The 21,242-nt window shown below is 45.9% G+C and overlaps 1 protein-coding gene across 1 annotated transcript in view; it reads left to right on the top strand.

The window, feature by feature from the left end:
• Positions 1–20,765, top strand: part of LOC124015084 (regulatory-associated protein of mTOR-like) — a 201,669-nt gene extending 180,904 nt beyond the window's left edge. The window contains 7 exon segments of the mRNA XM_046330023.1: positions 3,746–3,847; positions 13,280–13,386; positions 14,678–14,805; positions 16,679–16,765; positions 17,162–17,278; positions 17,530–17,659; positions 17,944–20,765. Of these exon segments, the coding sequence (XP_046185979.1) occupies positions 3,746–3,847; positions 13,280–13,386; positions 14,678–14,805; positions 16,679–16,765; positions 17,162–17,278; positions 17,530–17,659; positions 17,944–18,012 (740 nt within the window). The 3' untranslated portion in view covers positions 18,013–20,765.
• The last annotated feature ends 477 nt before the right edge of the window (positions 20,766–21,242 follow it).

Genomic DNA, 21,242 nt, shown 5'->3' with positions numbered 1-21,242 from the left:
TCCACACCTATACTCTGTCCACGTCTATACTCTGTCCACGTCTATACTCTGTCCACGTCTATACTCTGTCCACGTCTATACTCTGTCCACGTCTATACTCTGTCCACGTCTATACTCTGTCCACACCTCTACTCTGTCCACACCTCTACTCTGTCCACACCTCTACTGTGTCCACACCTATACTCTGTCCACACCTATACTCTGTCCACACCTATACTCTGTCCACGCCTATACACTATACACACCTATACTCTGTCCACGCCTATACTCTGTCCACACCTATACACTATACACATCTCTACTCTGTCTACACCTATACTCTGTCCACACCTATACTCTGTCCACACCTATACTCTGTCCACGTCTATACTCTGTCCACACCTCTACTCTGTCCACACCTATACTCTGTCCACACCTATACTCTGTCCACACCTATACTCTGTCCACACCTATACTCTGTCCACGCCTATACACTATACACGCCTATACTCTGTCCACACCTATACACTATACACACCTCTACTCTGTCCACACCTATACTCTGTCCACGTCTATACTCTGTCCACGTCTATACTCTGTCCACGTCTATACTCTGTCCACGTCTATACTCTGTCCACGTCTATACTCTGTCCACACCTATACACTATACACAATGGACTTTGTCCACACATATACTATGTCCATACCTATACTCAGTCCACACCTATACACTATACACACTGGACTCTGTCCACACATATACTCTGTCCACACCTATACACTATACACACCTATACACTGTCCACACCTATACTCTGTACACACCTATACTATGTCCATACCTATACTCAGTCCACACCTATACACTATACGCACCTATACACTGTCCACACCTATACACTGTCCACACCTATACACTATACACACCTATACTCTGTCAACACCTATACTCAGTCCACACCTATACACTATACACACCTATACACTGTCCACACCTATACACTATACACACCTATACACTGTCCACACCTATACACTGTCCACACCTATACACACCTATACACTATACACACCTATACTCTATACACACCTATACACTGTCCACACCTATACACTGTCCACACCTATACTCTGTCCACACCTATACACTGTCCACACCTATACACTGTCCACACCTATACACTGTCCACACCTATACACTATACACACCTATACACTACACACCTATACTCTGTCCACACCTATACACTATACACACCTATACACTATACACACCTATACACTGTCCACACCTATACACTTTACACACCTATACTCTGTCCACACCTACACCCTATACACACCTATACACTGTACACACCTATACTCGGTCCACACCTATACACTATACACACCTATACACTATACACACCTATACACTATACACACCTATACACTGTACACACCTATACACTATACACACCTATACTCTGTCCACACCTATACTCTGTCCACACCTATACTCTGTCCACACCTATACTCTGTCCACACCTATACTCTGTCCACACCTATACTCTGTCCACACCTATACTCTGTCCACACCTATACACTATACACACCTATACACTGTCCACACCTATACACTGTCCACACCTATACACTATACACACCTATACTCTGTCCACACCGATACACTATACACACCTATACACTATACACACCTATACACTATACACACCTATACACACCTATACACTATACACACCTATACACTGTCCACACCTATACACTATACACACCTATACACTATACACACCTATACACTATACACACCTATACACTATACACACCTATACACTATACACACCTATACACTATACACACCTATACACACCTATACACTATACACACCTATACACTATACACACCTATACACTATACACACCTATACACTATACACACCTATACTCTGTCCACACCTATACACTATACACCCCTATACACTATACACACCTATACTCTGTCCACACCTATACACTATACACACCTATACACTATACACACCTATACACTATACACACCTATACACTATACACACCTATACTCTGTCCACACCTATACACTATACACACCTATACACTATACACACCTATACACTGTCCACACCTATACACTATACACACCTATACTCTGTCCACACCTACACCCTATACACACCTATACACTGTACACACCTATACTCGGTCCACACCTATACACTGTACACACCTATACTCGGTCCACACCTATACACGGTCTTGAACAATGCAGAAGCTAAATAGACCCAAGTTGCCTCAATTCAAGTACACCATTTTGCAGCAAATAAATATGCATGTTTCCTCCCTCCTAGACCTTGAGGCCTTAATAAACAAGTCTCAAACGCCTGACTCACATCCTCAGACAGGAGCACGTGCACATTGCTCCCTGGGTGACAAATGCAGTCTTAAATAAGTATAAAAGGAATTAAGTCGGCAGCGTTATATTGAATTGCTGGAGAGCACCATTCTGTTCACTTTATTTCGCTCATGTGAAACTAATTATGGCAGGGCTGTGTTAAAATGCTTTGCGCCTCCAAAGTCATATACAGCAATGTGATTTTGTCTGTAATTCTAAACATAGTCATTCATTCACCCTGGTTTGCAGTCCTGTCTGAATACTTTCAAAATGCATCCGTATTTTGAAGTTCTTCCCTACCTCGACGTGAAGGATCAAGCTCGATGAGTCTTTGCTTCTAGGAAGAACAGACTACATTGAAACATGGCCTTGACTTGGGCTAAGTGGCTCAAAACTGAACGCTCAGGGATTCTTTGACAAATCTGTTCAGGAGGACTAGAGAAACAAAGACCCTGTTATTAACACAGCCTTGAACTTAGATGTGGCTGTGATGGACTTGGCCAACCCGGCTTCCCGTGGGAGTTTATTAATACTGGATTATTTTATTAATCCGAGTTAACGCAGCGTTGTGTTGCCATGGGTCAGTGGTGCACTTGAGTGATGCGTGTGTAGTGTACTCATCTCTGTGTGTGTGTGTGTGTGTGTGTGTGTGTGTGTGTGTGTGTGTGTGTGTGTGTGTGTGTGTGTGTGTGTGTGTGTGTGTGTGTGTGTGTGTGTGTGTGTGTGTGTGTGTGTGTGTGTGTGTGTGTGTGTGGGCTTGAAAGCAGTGGTAAGGTGCCAGGCTTGAAGAAGAGGCACAAGCGCATTGTATTGTACATATGAGTTTGTAAAGTTGAAGGAGGCTAGAGGCTGAAGAGACGAGGTCAAATTGCTTGAAAGTAGTTGCTTTGTTGTAGACCCACTGTAAGAACTTTTGTTCAGAGATTTGTTAAGGGATAGGATGCCTCCCAAACAGCAACCTATTCCCTATATAGTGCACCCATAGGGCTCTGGTCAAAAGTAGTGCACTATCTAGGGAATAGGGTGCCTTTTGGGATTACAAGCCATAGACTGTGCTTCTGTTGTGTTCTTTCGGCACTCTGAGGTCACGGACGCGCCCGAGGCCATAGTGGTTAATGCAAATCCACGTGCACATGCTTCGTCTCTCATGGGCACACAGGGAGGAAGTGTTTGTGAAAGTGTAAATATGGAAGTTGTAAGCGACCTCTAACCTTGAATTCTAATATCTAACGTTTGTTTTTTTTTCTCTCTTTTCCTCTTTTCCTTCTCGGTCACCCTCCTTCCTTTCTCCAACCATCCTCTCTCTTTCTCTCACTCTTTTTTTCTCTTCCCCCCCCCCCCCCTCCTCCTCTAGATGATGGGGCGTTGCGTATCTGGAAGAACTTTGCGGACCAGCGGAACCCCGAGATGGTGACGGCGTGGCAGGGCCTGTCCGACATGCTCCCCACCACCCGAGGTCAGCCCTCCTCCAGCGCCCACAGTAAAGAACATGCTATTTACCCCCCTAGACCTCCTCTATCAGCCTAGACCCTCAGTGTACCTCCACATCGACATCCGTTTTACCCCCAGTCCCACCACCACCGCCACACAATACAACCTTTACCCCATTCCCATCCACCCCACTACCCCAAACCCTCAATCCACCTAGTCCTCGTGTCCACACTCATTCCAAGTCCCCACCCGCTCAGAAGTCAGACCCGCATCTCCCCACATCCCCTTTCCACTAATTCTCCAACCCCGGTCATATTTCTCACTCTACATCTGCAAATCGCTTGTCCATGTTCCTCTCTGTATTTCTCTGACGTGGATTAGAATGTAATCGGCTATGCTTGTGGATGGCAGGTGCAGGAAATTGGCTGCTTCATTCTGCATTCATTCATTCGTTCATTTTGTCGATGTGCAACGTTTCATACTAATCTTGGGATTTATTTTGATGCAGATCACCAGTTTTGGTGCAGTTTAGGCTTGAGTTAGAATTGCGTCAAATCAAACCGACGTTTAATGGTCGCATGCACAGTTTAGCCCATGTCATCGCGGGTGCTGTGAAATGCTTATGGTTACTAGCTCCTAAGAATGCAGTGAACTGTAAAGAAATGAAGACGCGTCGGTATGAATCTAATTAACAACCCAAAAAGCGCTGTAACAAGTCATCCAAACGCAATCTACACGTATGTACACCCGATGAATATCCTCCAGATATGCGAAGAATACGATGTACAGCAGTAGATATATTAAGAGTTGAGCTATGTCAGGAATCCACTATATGAATAAACCACTGTAACTAAAATGTACGGAAGTAGAAATATAAGAAGTGTGTGAGTACATACATGCCAAGGACGAGCTGTTGTGAGACATTCAGTACATAGCTGAATCACATTCACTTGTTGTCTGTGGTGGGCGTGTAGGAGGAGGGCAGGCGAGCGCGCTAGCCGGTAGGACGTTAGCTCTGACAGCTCTGTGTAGAATCGTAGAATGAGAGACGCTCTGGGGCGGCTGGGTAGCCTAGAGCGTTGGACTAGTACGCGGAAGGTTGCAAGATCGCATCCCCGAGCTGACAGGGTACAAATCGGTCGTTCTGCCCCTGAACAAGGCAGTTATAACCCACTGTTCCCAGGCCGTCATTGAAAATAAGAATTTGTTCTTAACTGGCTTGCCTGGTTAAATAAAGGTCAAATAAAAAATGAATAATGTTCCTTGTGTCCCCCCTTGACAAAGATGAGCAGCGTCCCTGCTCAGGGTGCCTGCTGAGAGGCGACACACTTACCTAGCGTCACAGGGAGAGCTGTCAGGTAATCTGTCACCGCAATCCGGATTTAGCAGGGTGGCCACCACTTCACCTTGGAGGTGGAGAGGGTCTGCGCAGCTCAAGCTTGCGTTGACACAACTACGCCGTTCAAATGAACAGATGCCATGGTGAGATCAGCGTTGGCACCGATTTGTAACTGCTTCAGAAGCACAAACACACACATTCCAGATCTCCCCCATCTCCATAACACAGGCTCTCCCCTCCACCCAGTAGCTTGTGTCGGGTGCTATTCCTCGTCGCTTTGTCTCCTTTCATTGAGGTCTTCTAACTCTGGCCTGCTACTTTCCTGCTTCGTTGACTTTATGTTGGTTTAATGTTTCATCTTCCTCTAGCAGAACAAGGCTGCCAGCTCCCCCACAATGTAATAGTTTGTGATAATTGTCACTATGCTATATGCAGTTAGTCCTGTTGTATTGCAGTACGGACACACACACATTCATGTGCAAAACATGCTCTTTCCATGACAGACTGACCAGATGAATCCAGGTGACAGCTATGATCCCTTACTGATGTCACTTGTTAAATCCTCTTTAATCAGTGTAGATGAAGGTGAGGAGACAGGTTAAAGTAGGATTTTTAAGCCTTGTGACAAGTGAGATATGGATTGTGTCATTCAGAGGATGAATGGGCAAGATAAAAGATGTAAGTGCCTTTGAAACGGGTCTGGTAGTAGGTGCCAGGCGCACTGGTTTGAGTGTGTCAAGAACTGCAACGCTGCTGGGTTTTTCACGCTCAACTGTTTCCCGCGTGTCTTAAGGTCCACCACCCAAAGGACATCCAGCCATCTTGACACAACTGTAGGAAGCATTGGACTCAACATGGGCCAGCATCCCCGTGGAACGCTTTTGACACCTCGTAGAGTCCATACCGCTACGAATTGAGGCTGTTCTGAGGGCAAAAGGGAGGGAAACTCAATAGTATGAGGCTGTTCTTAACGTTTTGTACTCTGTTCTAGAGGTCGGCCGATTATGATTTTCAACACCGATACTGATTTAGGCCCAAAAAAGTCGATGCCGATTAATCGGCCAATTTTTATTTATTTATTTGTAATAATGACAATTACAACAATACTGAATGAACACTTATTTTAACTGAATATAATACATGAATAAAAATCAATTTAGCCTCAAATAAATAATGAAACATGTTGAATTTGGTTTAAATGATGCAAAAACAAAGTGTTGGAGAAGAAAGTAAAAGTGCAATATGTGCCATGTAAGAAAGCTAACGTTTAAGTTCCTTGCTCAAAACATGAGAACATATGAAAGCTGGTGGTTCTTTTTAACATGAGTCTTCAATATTCCCAGGTAAGAAGTTTTAGGTTGTAGTTATTATAGGAATTATAGGACTATTTCCCTCTACACCATTTGTATTTCATTAACCTTTGACTATTGGATGTTCTTATAGGCACTTTAGTATTGCCAGTGTAACAGTATAGCTTCCGTCCCTCTCCTCGCTCCTCCCTGGGCTCGAACCAGGAACACAACGACAACAGCCACCCTCGATGCAGCATTACCCTTGCAGAGCAAGGGAAACAACCACTCCAAGGCTCAGAGTGAGTGACGTTTCAAATGCTATTAGCGCATGCTAACTAGCCAGCCATTTCACTTCGGTCACACCAGCCTTATCTCGGGAGTTGATATGCTTGAAGTCATAAACAGCTCAATGCTTGATGCACACCGAAGAGCTGCTGGCAAAATGCACGAAAGTGCTGTTTGAATGAATGTTTACGCACCTGCTTCTGCCTACCACCGCTCAGTCAGATACTTAGATGTATGCTTGTATGCTCAGTCAGATTATATGCAACGCAGGACACGCTAGATAATATCTAGTAATATCATCAACCATGTGTAGTTAACTAGTGATTATGATCGATTGATTGTTTTTTATAAGATAAGTTTAATGCTAGCTAGCAACTTACCTTGGCTTAATTCATTCGAATAGCAACGAGAGGCAGGTCGTTATTGCGTTGGACTAGTTAACTGTAAGGTTGCAAGATTGGATCCCCCGAGCTGACAAGGTGAAAATCTGTCGTTCTGCCCCTGAACGAGGCAGTTAACCCACTGTTCCTAGGCCGTCATTGAAAATAAGAATGTGTCTTAACTGACTTGCCTAGTTAAATAAAGATGAAATAAAAGTGTAAAAAAATATATATAAAATCGGTGTCCAAAAATACCCATTTCCGATTGTTATGAAAACTTGAAATAGGCCCTAATTAATCGGCCATTCAGATTAATCGGTCGACCTCTACTGTGCACATACACACTCATTCACACTCACATACGTGAACACCAACACCACGTGTATTCAACAAGGTGCACACACACACTCGTCCTCCCTGTGGTACAGGGGATTTAGTCTCTTCTGCCCTCCAGGCTTTTAGATGAGATATAATCTGCATCCCAAATGGCACCCTATTCCCTATATAGTGCACTACATTTGGCCAAGGCCATAGGGTGCATATATGATTTAAGATGGAGTGTAGCTATCTGGAGCCTGCTTTAAATGCACAGCCAGTAGTTGAGTCGTGGAATATCTCTCTGTTTTTGACCGGGCGTGTCCGTGGTGTTAATTTGGAAGATGTCATGCTGGGAAACTGTGGCCTTGTTCTTCCACTGCTCATTGTGTCTGTCTGTCTGTGTCTGTCTGTCAGACTCGCACAAACTAATACACAGAGAGAGAGTGCGTGTGCGAGACTGCGTGTATGCGTCAGAGTGCGTGTCTGTGCATGTGGGGGTCCTTGCTTAACAGTATGACGTGCTGGGGCTGATGTGCTTCTGACTCTCCTTCCCCTCTCCCTGGCGCCTCCCTATCTCCCTCCTCCTTTCTGCTCCTCCCCTTGCAGGTCTGGCCAGGCGGGTCTCCATCTATCTTGACAGGAGTAAGGGACAGGGAGGTGAGTGCTGCTGCCGTCTTTCCCTCTCGCCTGACTCAGTGTGCTGCACAACTCCAGCAGTCTGCCCCTGCACTACTTCTTCCTCCTGTTACCTGACCCTCCATCCCTCCATTCGACCCCCCCCCCAGGCCTCCCTTTCTTCAGTATCCCTCTCTCCACAGGCCGAAGCTTGGTATCGTGTATTCCTACCAGTACAAAACAGACATGAAGGATGACAAACTCTGCCCAGACAACTGTGTAGTTTGAACTATAAGCTTTCACACACAGAGCGTGATTGTCATTTTAGTTTTCAGGAATTGTTTTTGCATCGTTTGACCCTTATGAATGAATGAACACAAAAACAGTATGTGTAGATGTAGTTAGAGCAATGCTTCAACGGCAGCGTGAACCTGCCGTTTCTGGTTCTATCGGCCCAGTATTGTTGCAGGGTTGGAATTACAGGGAACCCCCATTTAGTCTTACAACTGTCAACACGGCACCCCCATATGGGTTATAACAGATTTTTTTTTTTTGGGGGGGGCATCCTCAATCATCTAATTTGTATAATTAGAGGCCTGCTGGTAATGTGGGATGTTGATAGTAGAACTAATGGACCTCATTCCTCTAGCCCTGAGGCCTCAGTACCCATGATTTATTATTTAGTTCCCTACAGTACCTGTGATTAGTTCCCTCCACAGCCAAGCAAAGGGGCCTTAAAACTGTCTTCGTCCAGACTTGGGTTTTTCCCCTGCAGCTGAATTGGCATGCAAACTGTGTCGGAGAGAAGACTATAGAGATTGGGAGGGAGGGTAGAGGTAGAGAGATGGATGGGATAGGGAGAGAAAGTGAGGGGTTGACCGAGAGAGGAGGAAAGTGAGAGAGGGGTGTGAGAGGGAGAGCCTTGCCTGCCTGTTTGGGTGCTGTTTATTTCTATCTGTTGTGGAGCAGCGCCGTCTCCCTCTCAGCCCTCATTACACCCTGTGGAGTTATCATTAGTGTTTGTTTAGCATTCCGGAGAGGGAGACCCACATCGACTTCCCGTCCACACAGACAGAGCGCAGACCTAATTAAGTTCTCATGCAGATGTCGTTTATAACATATTGCTCTCTCCCCCTCTCTCATTCTCTCTCTCTCGTTTAGCTCTCCTCTCGTTCTACTGCAGCAGCTTGAGGAAGTTTTTCATTTTTTTTTCTGACGAGACTGGAGAAGTTTGAGTGAAAGTAGGGCAGTCCTACTCCACGTACACTGGATGGCTGGAGGCTTGTTAAAAAGGCCTCTGGGAGGTAGTGGCTGGGAGATGTGGGACTAAAAGAGGATAAGTACACAGAGAGGGAGAGAGTGGAACAGAGGGAATGGGGGGGGCAGACAGACAAAGAGAGGGACTAGGAGAGGAACAGACGGAGGGGGACAACAGAAACGAAAACAGAGACTGAATATGAGAGAAGGCTCAGATGTCTCAGCGACTCTGGACCCAACCCAAATATCTGTGCCAAGGTTTTTGGTCATCACTGCTCTAACTCTGAGTCCCTTGGCCTGTGATACAGGTTAAATACAGGCTCCACTCTAGAGCTTTTTTCCTCTCGTCAGCTCACAGGTTAACTAGCCTAGCGCCAAAAGCGTCATAAACTACCGGTGTCCGTGTCCATCAAATCAACCCCATCCATGGTGACGGCCTCATCGTTAACTACAGCCTTGTGCAGCGTAGTCCTAGTTAATTCCATCACCTGGGTCCCGGAGGACACTTTCAAAGCCAACACGATTAAGGGAATAAAAGACAGAGAGGAGGGAAGTGTGAAGTCGGCGCGCAGTCTTGAATAACCTGCGGCGTGTGAGAGCCAGTCCATCAACAGGTGATTAATGGTGTGGAATGCAGAGGCAGTGCTCGTCCCCTAGAGCGAAAGAACAAGTGATGGAAATATAATGTGACACTGAGGGACATCTAAGGAGAGCTATAGAGAGAAGGGGATTAGGGAAGTAGAGCCAGGGACAGAGGTGAGTAGTGGAATGGGGCTATCGTAGCCACTGGAGACCGCTGAAGCTAGTTTATGCAAACACTAACTGTAGGGCTAACCTCAGCTAGCACATATACGCACCAGCAACACCAACGCACAGGCAGCCCCGAATATCCATTCAATTGTACATTATGCTAATGCTAACTAAATCATTAGCCGCTTTTATAGTCGTTATTAAGGAGAACAATGGGCCTCCAGTTGGGAGGGAATTTGAGATGGAGGTTAGAGAGGGACAGTGTGAGAATGAGGGAGAGAGGTAGAGTATATATTCGAGGAGGTATTCCCCTGTGTATAAGAAGAAACCCCAATAATCCGATTATGACGAGGCAGCGATGCCTAGGCTGCACTCCCTCATCCACTCCCTCAGTCACACATCTCCATACACAATGGCGCTATTGATTTCTGTGTGGACTTCTCAAATCCCTGCCTCACTGGTTAGGCTGCCGTAGGGAACTGGGATTGATTCTGTCATTTTAGGGAAGTTGACTAGTGGCCTATAGAGTCTGAGAATGAACTCAATGTGTTTGACCCTGAGGTGACCTGAAGCAAGGGACATCTTTTGACGCCTGAGAGATGTTTTTGAGTGGAGTTGGTTACGGCTTATCTGTATGGAGGAAGTGGAGCAAAAAGAGAGGTGGAGTGAGTGGAGGAAAACCTGAGGTGGTGAAGGAGTGGGAGTATAACAAAGATGAGGTGGAAAGAGAGAAAAAGAGAGAAAGCGAGCGAGATGGGGTGGACCGTTTTGTTCTCTTATTCTCCTGGCATTGGGTTCAGTCAGTGTGTTGACTGGTAAGCAGGGGGTTGGAACCAGTTCAGAGAACATAACCGAAAACTGGAGAGAATTACGTTTTTTTTTTTTTTTGAGGAACAGAAAAAGAACCGGGAATGAAAGTAATCTCTAGTGTTCAGGAACATAACTATTATTTTAAAAGCATGGGAACCGGTTATTAACGTTCTCTTTCTTTGTCCCACAAAAAGAGCCGTCGAGGCCGCTAATTCAAAGTACTCCCTCTGTCACACAGACACTTCTCCTTCCAGTGTCTGCCTGCCAGCTAGTTTTCTAGGTTAGGCCGGTTGGGCGAGGCCGGTTGGATGCACTGCAAAATTATCTGAAATTACGTTTGGAGGCGGCTTATGGTAGAGGAATTAACATTAAATTCTCTGGCAACAGCTCTGGTGGACATTCCTGCAGTCAGCATGCCAATTGCACGCTCCCTCAACACTTGACACATCTGTGGCGTTGTGACAAAACTGCGCATTTTGTGGCCTTTTATTGTCCCTGGGACAAGGTGCACCTGTGTAATGATCATGCTGTTAAATCAGCTTCTTAATATGCCACACCTGTCAGGTAGATGGATGGATTATCTTGGCAAAAGAGAAATGCTCATTAACAGGGAGGTAAATAAATTTGTGCACAAAATTTGCGAGAAATAAGCTTCTTGTGCATACGGAAAATGAATGGGATCGTTTTTCAGCTCATGAAACATGGGACCAACACTACATGTTGAGTTTATATTTTTATTCTGTGTATATATAAACCGGTACTTCTGGTTCGAACCGGTTCAGAACTTTATTATGCTGGTCGGAACATTGGAATGGAACTAAAACAGAATTGTGCTTCTGTTCAGATCAAAATGATTGGAAATGTTTGGGGTTTCCAACCCTTGTATTCATCGACTTTCGTACTATCTGCCTGGAATAGTAAGAATAAACAAGATTAGGGTTTCTCTGCTGCACTCGCATTCTCTCCCTCTCTCCCCATCAACCAGAGATGGGAATTTCTCACTAACACAGCGCTCCGGACTTCAAAGGAATGCCTCCTCTTCTCCCTCAGTCTCTGAATGGGGCCAGTCGTTCTGCGAGTGTGCTTGTGTGTGAGTGTGTGCACGCGTGTTAGTGTGTGCAACGGGGGAATCACAGAAGTTTGTGTGTGTCAGGGTCCCAGCTCTGTGGGTGGCTGAGTACACTCTGTGAAGTGTTCCCCCACGCGTCTGCATGTGAGCCTGAGCTAGCTAACAGCCCGCGTAGCTGTGACGCCAGAGCTAGCCACACTGGGGCTTTGAAACAGGGCTGTGTGGGATTTGGACCAGACTGATGGAGCAGGGTTGGGATTGTTGATGATGGGGAAGAGGAAGGAGATCATATGTCGGAGGAGGAAAAGTAGGAAGAGAAGCACACACTTAGAGAAAGTGTGTGTGTGTTTATACAGTGTGTTTTCAGAGTTATCCCGTGTTCCTCTCCACACCTGTCTATCACACAGCACAAGTCTTTGCCTGTTTGTCAAGGTTAGGCTACGCCCCCGGCCCTCTGCCGGGTGTCACACACTCAGTAGCAGCATATGGAGGTGCTGAGGGCTCCTCTCGTTCTCCTCTCTCTCTCTCTCTTCTCTTTCTCTCTCGCTCTCTTTCTCTCTCTGGGTGTGAGAACCTGTCACTGCTGCCTGCCAGTAGCAACATCTGGTGGAGGAGTTGGTCTTTTCTTATTTGATTATTATTTATTTTTTTACCCACTTTTTTAATCCCCCTACCCAATTTCGATCATGTCTCATCAATGCAACTCCCCAACGGGCTCGGCAGGCGAAGGTGGAGTCACGCGTCCTCCGAAACCTGACCCACCAAGCCGCGCTCCTTAACAGCCGCCCGCTTGACCCGAAAGCCAGCCGCACCAGTGTGTCGGAGGAAACACGGTTCACCTGATGTCCAGGCGCCCGGCCCGCCACAAGGAGACAGAGTGCGATGAGTCCCCCCAACCGCCCGGCTAAACCCTCCCCTAATCCGGCACTGGGCCAATTGTGCGCCGCCCTAGAGGAGTGGGTCTTTTAATCTCAGCCTGTTGTGAGTCACAGGGTTGGCAAACGTCTGAAAGGCTTTTTGTCCACTTCCAAATCGACCCCTAGCCCTCTAACCTTAGGGTTGGATAGGTATTAGTGATATCCTGATGGCTGGTGTCAGACAGTGACCTTTCATTTGACCCACAGTTGACTCAGATGGTGTGTTTCCTGTTTACATCCGCCAGTCTGAGTGTGTCTGAGAACTCTTGGCAGATGCCACCGGAACCTGTGCTCAGCTGGTAGATCATACCTCAAATTCCCAGGCATTGACAGCTGCGTCATGGTCAGTGATAACCATTGGTTTCCGCCTGTGTGTGTGCTCCCTTGTAATCTTTCTGTCTGTGTGTGTGTGTGTGTCCTCTTAGGTGCAGGCATGGTGGTGGACTGGGAGCAGGAGACGGGGCTGCTGATGACTTCTGGAGACGTGAGGGTCATCAGGATCTGGGACACGGAGAGGGAGATGAAGGTCCAGGTGAAGAGAACACACAGTGGTTCATAACTAGCCTGTTTATCCATGGCAATGTTTTTGAAATGTCACAGTTGCCTATTGCACGTCCATGATTTCTCAGGGGACAAACCTCAAATCCAATAGGTCCATTGGGAGCGTTATGACATTCTGTGGGACTGTGGATGCTTTCCCCTGCTTTCTTACGTATCGGTTTTTACAGTGCCTGCAGAAAGTATTCATACCCCTAGACTTGTTCCACATTTTGTTGTGTTACAGACTGAATTTCAAATGGATTCAATTCAGATTGTGTGTCACTGGCCTGTGAGGTATTTCACAAAGTGGAATTATGTTTTTAGAATGTTTTCCTTTTTTTTTTTTAATGCAAAGTTGAAAAGTCTGGAGTAATTATTTAACCCCTTTGTTATGGCAAGCCTAAATACGCTCAGGAGGGAAAATGTGCTGAACAAATCACTTAATAAATTGCATGGACTCACTATGTGCGCAATGATGGGTAGTAGTAATTCAAAAATCATGTAAAACACTATCTCTGTACCCCACACATACGACTATCAGTCTAGCAGTGAATTTCAAGCACAGATTCAACCACAAAGACCAGGGAAGTTGTCCAATGCCTCACAAAGAAAGGCACCTATTGGTAGATGGGTAAAAAACAAACAAAGCAGACCTTGAATATCCCTTTGAGTGAAATGATTTATTACACTTCGGATGGTGTATCAATACACCCAGTCATTACCAAGATACAGGCTTTCTTCCTCACGCAGTTCCTGGAGAGGAAGGAACAAAATGTGGTATAAGTCCAGGGGTATGAATACTTTCTGAAGGTACTGAATGCATCCTGATATTCAGCACCTGGCTCAACATTATCGGTTGTATGTCCATTCAACCTGTTAACCCTTTATTGGACAGACAGTAGTATGGTAGGTATGCGAGCCCTTCCCTGTCTCTGGCTGTATTGACGGCATAACCCAGACGACGTTCTCCATCAGTCAGCTGTAGACGTGATTTGATCGAGTTGTTAGCCAGTTACTCCAAGTTTAATGAGTGCCGTGACAACCACAACGTTCGTTATGTCAATAATAATAATGTGATTACCTTTTTTTTTACGCTTTTTTAACATTGCTTGAACTAAGTCATGTGTGTACATTGTAAATGTGTGTGGTGTGTGGTGTGTGTGTGTGTGTGCGTGTGTGCGTGTGCTGTACCAACTGAGCTACAGAAGGACCACCTTGTGTTTTTTTTTTTGTGTGTGTGTGAACTGTGTGTGTGTGTGTGTGTGTGTGTGTGTGTCTACCAGGACATCCCAACGGGGGCAGACAGCTGTGTGACTAGCCTATCATGTGACTCACAGCGGTCCCTCATCGCGGCGGGGCTGGGCGACGGCTCGGTCCGCCTCTATGACAGGAGGATGGGCGCCAACGAGTGGTGAGTGGTCACGCACGCACACACACACACACACACGTCACACAAACACAGACACAAACTTTTAATGCTGCCTCCACACCTTGACTTTCATAAGGCTTCAACAATGAGAATCGTCCCTGCAACGCACATGTACCTCATCACATTATTTTGTCTAAAATGTACCTGAAGGTAAATGTGATTGGGCTTCTAATCTTCCTAATTCATTACTAATTATAGGGTTGCTTATTCCCAGGAGCACAAAGAGAAGCTGTGTGTCTTAATGTTTGATGAAGCGCTCATTAGCATCGGATATATTTTATGCAGGAGTGCTTTTTTTTAAATCCCCTTAATTATCATCAGACACACTCTAAAATCGTATAAGCAAAGCAAAATAGGTAAAGCTGTTAAACATTTTTTTCTTAGTCATCTCATATACACTTACCAGACAGTTTTAGGTACACCAATCTAGTACCGGGTGGAACTCCACTTTGCCTCCAAAACAGCCTGAATTCTTCGGGGCATTCTCCAAGGTGTCGGAAACGCTCCACACGCAGATTGAGTCGTGCTGTCCGAGATGCCGTTCTGCACACCACTGTTGTACTGCGCCATTATTTGTCTTTGTGGTCCGCCTGTTAGCTTGTCATTCTCCTTCGACCCCTCTCATCAACGAGCTGTTTTCGCCCACAGGACTGCCGCTGACTGGATGTTTCTTGTTTGTCGCGCCATTGTCGATAAACCCTCGACACTGTCATGTGTGCAAAACCCAGGAGGGTGGCCGTTCTGAGAAACTGAGGCACCACGATCATACCACGCTCGAAGTCGCTTAGGTCACTCTTTTAGTCCATTCTGACATTCAATTGAACAGTAACTGAATGCCTCGATGACTGTCTGCCTGCTTTCTATAGCAAGCCAAGGCCACGTGACTGACTGACTCTGTGGGAGCGATCCATTTTCGTGAACGCGGTGGTGTACCTAATAAACTGGCTGTTTATTGTATGACTCATATCACGGTCATTTCATTGAGTTGTTCATAAAGTGAGTTTTGCTATATTCTCATCTGTGGAGCTCCCAGCTCTCCTGCCACATCCTGTATCCACATCCTGTGTGCATCTTCTAATGCCCCCCCCCCCCCCTAAAAAAAAAGAAAACAGGGCAATTAAGCCATAGTCTCCCATAAATCTTTAATTAATGTTAATGTTAATTTAAGTGCTTCCCCTCAGGCACTGAGACTGTAGCAACCGTTCCCTATGTGCTCTCCTTTAAAACCAGTAGGGGGCTAAGCAAACACACGCATCACATGCACACTCAGGCACACACACACAATCATGCACACTCTTACACAGAGTGTGTCACTATTTTCGCCAAGGGAACAGGGATAGGCTTTGGTCCTCACTTTGGTGTTCTGTTTGCTTCTTATTGCTGGCCCAGGGTCAGATTTTGTTTTCGACTTCTTAAAGCTAGGATTTGGGGTTAGGTCATCTAGAGCACAGTCACACAAGGATGCTGTTACCATGGAGATGGGCTATCGAATAGTGCTTATACCCATGTACTTAGGGCGACACCCAATGGCCATATACACACACTACAGCCTTGCTTACTGTTTGGGGTTTTAGGCTGGGTTTCTGTATAGTACTTTGTGTGACATCTGATGTAAAAAGGGCCTCGGAAATACATTTGATCGATTGATAACAGAGACTCCGTTCAACACGACGGCACTGCTTTAAATTCCCAAACACTTTTACACTGTGTGGCGTCTAGCACATTGATAACTGTGTGGGAGTCCATCCACCCACGCTGCATACTTTTCCCATCTCCCTCTGCCCCTCCCGTGAACAGCAACACGGTTGCAGGTGGACTAAAGTTGATGACGCTTTTCCTCTCTGTCTCCCCACAGTCGTGTGATGACGTACCGGGAACACTCGTCCTGGGTGGTCAAGGCCCACCTGCAGAAGCAGACGGACGGCAAAGTCATTAGTGTCAGGTAGTGCTCGTTGATGACTGATTTTAATGGTTGACTGATTGATTGACTGATTGATTGACTGATTGATTGACTGATTGATTGACTGATTGATTGACTGATTGATTGACTGATTGATTGACTGATTGATTGACTGATTGATTGACTGATTGATTGATTGATTGACTGATTGATTGACTGATTGATTGATTGATTGATTGATTGATTGATTGATTGGATTATCTCTGTGACGGTCGGGTGTCCCGATATGGTCGTACAACTACTCTCGACTCTCTCACACGCTCGAGTTGTCTCGCCGTCTGTGGCCCGGTCCAAGACCAGCGGCGCTACTTCCTGTAGATCTGAATGGATGTGATGACATGTCATGTACTGTTTGGACTCCTTCGTCCTCCTCCCCAGTGTCGATGGAGACGTGCGGTTCTTCGAGCTGCGGTCGCCGGACTCGGTGAACGTGCTGCAGACGGTGAAGGGGTTAACGGCGCTGGACATCCATCCGCAGGCCAACCTGTTCGCCTGGTGAGTTCACAGGTTTACGGCCTTTATAATTGGTCCAAACCATAGAGTTCGATGGAGGACTGTAGGTGGGTGTAACCCGTTTTAGCCCTCTATCAAACTCTTTGCTCTAACTCACTTTGAGGAATTAGACAGTGTGAAAGGTTGAGGGGGGGGTCTGACGATTTCAACGTTTGCTACATTTGGTCTAGCAGCTAAGAAGCTAATTTCTCACTCTTTCCTTCATCCTCTCGTTCTCTCCATCCTCTCCCCAGTGGATCGATGAACCAGTTCATAGCCGTGTACAACTCCAACGGTGACGTGATCAGCAACATCAAGTATTATGACGGTTTCATGGGCCAAAGGATCGGGGCCATCAGCTGTTTGGCCTTCCATCCCCACTGGGTACTATGGCATTTTTACTCTCTTCATTCATAGTCTGAATCCCAACTAGAGTAACATGGGAACTAGGATTTGGGTGAATAATGTGTTGAAGTGAATGAGTTGGAATTGCGTGGGTACAAGGAGTTATCCCTACGTCTCTTAAACTATACTCTGCGAAACCTACTAAACTGCACATGTCGTTTCCTCACACCTAATTACACAAAATGATTTGGAATAGGGATGTTTTTACACCTGTCTTTATGCGTCTGTTATATTCTCTCTCTTTCTCTCTGTCTCCCAACAGCCCCCACCTGGCGGTGGGCAGCAACGACTACTACATGTCCATCTACTCAGCGGAGAAGAGGCTCAGATAACCCCCCCCCCAACTTGAACTTTACCTTTGACCCCTGACCTCTCTCCCCTCGGAGCCAGGATGTAAATGACTTCTAATGTACATATGCAATTGTTACCACCCCTGAATGTCCTATAGTGATGGCTGCTGACAAACTCATGTTATGATGTTGACTTATATTATTATTCTTGATCGTTTTATTCAAATTCTTTATTATGAAGCTATTGATTGTAGACTTGGCAGTGCTGAGGAGCGTGTATACAGAGATGAATAATAGGTCTATTTTAAAGGTTCCAGCCTTGGCTGGGGGGGAGACGGGCGGTGTCGCTACCTGAATGACCTCTACGTTTACCTTTCTATGACCTTTATGCATCGGGGTCAAGAGGTTATCGAGAGATAGACAATACCCTCTCTCACACACGACTCTGGGTCTGAAGGCCGGGCTCACGGACACCCGCACGACCCTTATTGAAGCCCCCCCCCCCCGCTGTAGCCAGTAGACTTGCTCTCGCTGTTCGCTCACAAGATGGCGGACTACGGGGCGCTTCTGGTGTGTGAGAAAGTGAAATGTAGAACAGAGCACAGATGAGCCCAAAGTTGGCCCACTGCCTTGGACACAAACCGATGCCCATACAGATGTCCACTACCATGCTATACTGTAGGACTAACCAGACCTCCTTGCATCCCTGTGCCCTCGCCCAATTGTTCTAAACTCACCAACCTTTGCCATTCATCTCCATTGTCCTATGCCCAAAGGCTTACCCCATGTCCTTAGTGCAATGGGTGACTACTGCTCAGCTCTAATCCCAAGACTGATGCTACCTGTCTGCCCTACCTGCAAAGCAATAATGAATTCGCTTGGAGCTCTCTACAGCCTCCAAGCTTCTGCTGCTCCAGACCCCCTGTCCCCCCCACTCATCGGCTGAACCATACCCGCCTGTGTAGCTCAGTTGGTAGAGCATGGCGCTTGTAACGCCAGGGTAGTGGGTTCGATCCCCGGGACCACCCATACGTAGAATGTATGCACACATGACTGTAAGTCGCTTTGGATAAAAGCGTCTGCTAAATGGCATATTATATTATTATTATTATAAGCCCCAGCACTGGGAGACATGGAGCAGTTTGCTGGGGTCCTGAAGTATCGATTCCAGAGTCCTGGCTGAGGCCCGCTTGGCCCATGCCCATCCCCAGTCTTTCCTACAGACCCCAGCCAGAAGCACTCCCAGGCTGGACAAGAAGAAACACAGCGCCCACTGCATCCCCGGGGGGCGGGGTTCTGCTGCTACTTTTCTGCATCCTCGCACACAGGCTTATGAGGACTGTATGAACTGTGTATGGCCTGTCCCCAGAACCACACACACCAGCCCTAGGCAGCCCTTTCCCCTTTGTGCCAACCTTCCACCTGCTATCCGCTACACATTTTGGAGAAAAGTCTGGCAATTTTCTTCTATCTTTGTTTTTTTTTCTTTTAACCTTGATTTTATTTGCCAGCCGTGTTTGGTTTCTTTTAGCGGAAAGGGAGTTTCAAGAAGATTGGGATAGAGAAGTTGGGTCAAAAAACAGGAGTGACTTCAGACCTTTGTGTAATACAGTGAACTGGTAAATACACAGTAACGCTCCATCGCACTTCTTCAGTTCAGTGTCTTTGTTGTCAAAAGCCACAGCTCTCCTGTCAACCTCCAACGCTAGCTCAGGTACCTCATGAGCCACGATGTACCACATAGTACCGCGCCGTCTCTGCGTGGTAGACTCACAGAGGTCTGACGTTACTCTTGATATGACGAACTTAGATGGTCAAAATCAGTTCAGTGACTCCGGAGGTGCCTTTTAACAAGGGTCAACACTCGCTTCAAGTGCGGTATCGCCATTAATGTGCCTCTATTAGGGGTCGCTTTTTGGGTTTGCTCTGTATTACCTTCCTGTATTCTTTGATTTTTTGTTGGGGTTTTTTTCCCACTTTTTTTTATTTTATATTTTTTTAATTTGCTGGTGTTTGTTTGCCTTGGACCTCAGTGGGATGGTAAGATGGGAGAGGGCTGTTTCTCCCCCTTTCACAGACGCTCTCGCCCACACGGTGTCTCTCCTCGTACAGTACTCCCGTCTGGACTCTCCCCACACCTTTTTGCCTCTAAAGTCCTCAGCTTGGCTATCACCCTAGAAAGGAATGGACAATAATGCTTTGCCTGTGGACTGAACCGGTCTCGGTAACCGGTAACACATGCCATGCATTCAGTATAAGCGGCTGCGCACTCTGTCATAACCAAGCCTCACTACGCTCAGTAGCTCCCCCTGTAGGGTACGGAAGAGGTACTGCAGCCTTCACTGCTATCACTGACACCTTCAGCAAAAAGCCCACAACGCTGTCTGTCAGCCATGCTCAGAATCACATCTCTAGTTATCCTGCTTTGAGTTTTAACATTTTAGATATGGAAACAAAACTAAACTTTGAAGATGTAGAAGGAGAAATTAAAGCAATCAGGTGTTTCTCTGTGACGGTAGACGGCTTTGCTGACTGGTTTATAAGACGGGAGATGAAGTCAGTCAAATAAACCAAATACACAACAACACTAGTTTTCCTGGTGATTATTTTATTTTTATTTTTTTTTGGTTTGTGTTTTCATGTTTGTGTTAATGTTCACGCTCTCGTTGTGAAGTTCTACATGTATTGTGTAAAACAAATGTGTCTGCTATTGCGTCACAATATTCATGTCGTCATTACCATATCGGTTGATCTGGAATGTTTTCTTTTTAAATAAATATAACACTTTTATCAGGCATGTTGTCCTTCTCACCAGACCACTTCAAAAAAATCCCCTGAGGAGTGAGTGTCTTGTGTGATGTGAAAATCAGTCCTGATATGAATTTCATAGCAAAGAGATGATTCAAACATTTTTCATAGACTTAATTAAGCCTGAGATTTGAGGTGCTGCTTGCCTCATTTTGTTTTTCATTCTGAATCATTGTGTTTATTCTTTGTTTTTGGTATTTCATGAATATTCTGGATAAAATCAGATCCGGGGCTGTATTCAATCCGTATTGCAGAAGCACAGTGTGATTGAGATTATATGGCAGTGTTTCTACTCACCGTAAATGCTGCATATCCTCGGCTCAATGGGAAATGACCTTTTACAATTCTATTGTGCAATCTGTAACACTTCAGCGAGACAGATTGAATAGAGGTCTTCACTTTGTTCACTGTTTCTCTGTTTGCCGTGACATTGGTTTGTCTATGGTTAAAGGTCAAGAAAGCCT

Source organism: Oncorhynchus gorbuscha, linkage group LG26 (assembly GCF_021184085.1).
Source record: "Oncorhynchus gorbuscha isolate QuinsamMale2020 ecotype Even-year linkage group LG26, OgorEven_v1.0, whole genome shotgun sequence".
Lineage (NCBI taxonomy): Eukaryota > Metazoa > Chordata > Actinopteri > Salmoniformes > Salmonidae > Oncorhynchus > Oncorhynchus gorbuscha.
This window is presented reverse-complemented; position numbering and strand designations above follow the sequence as displayed.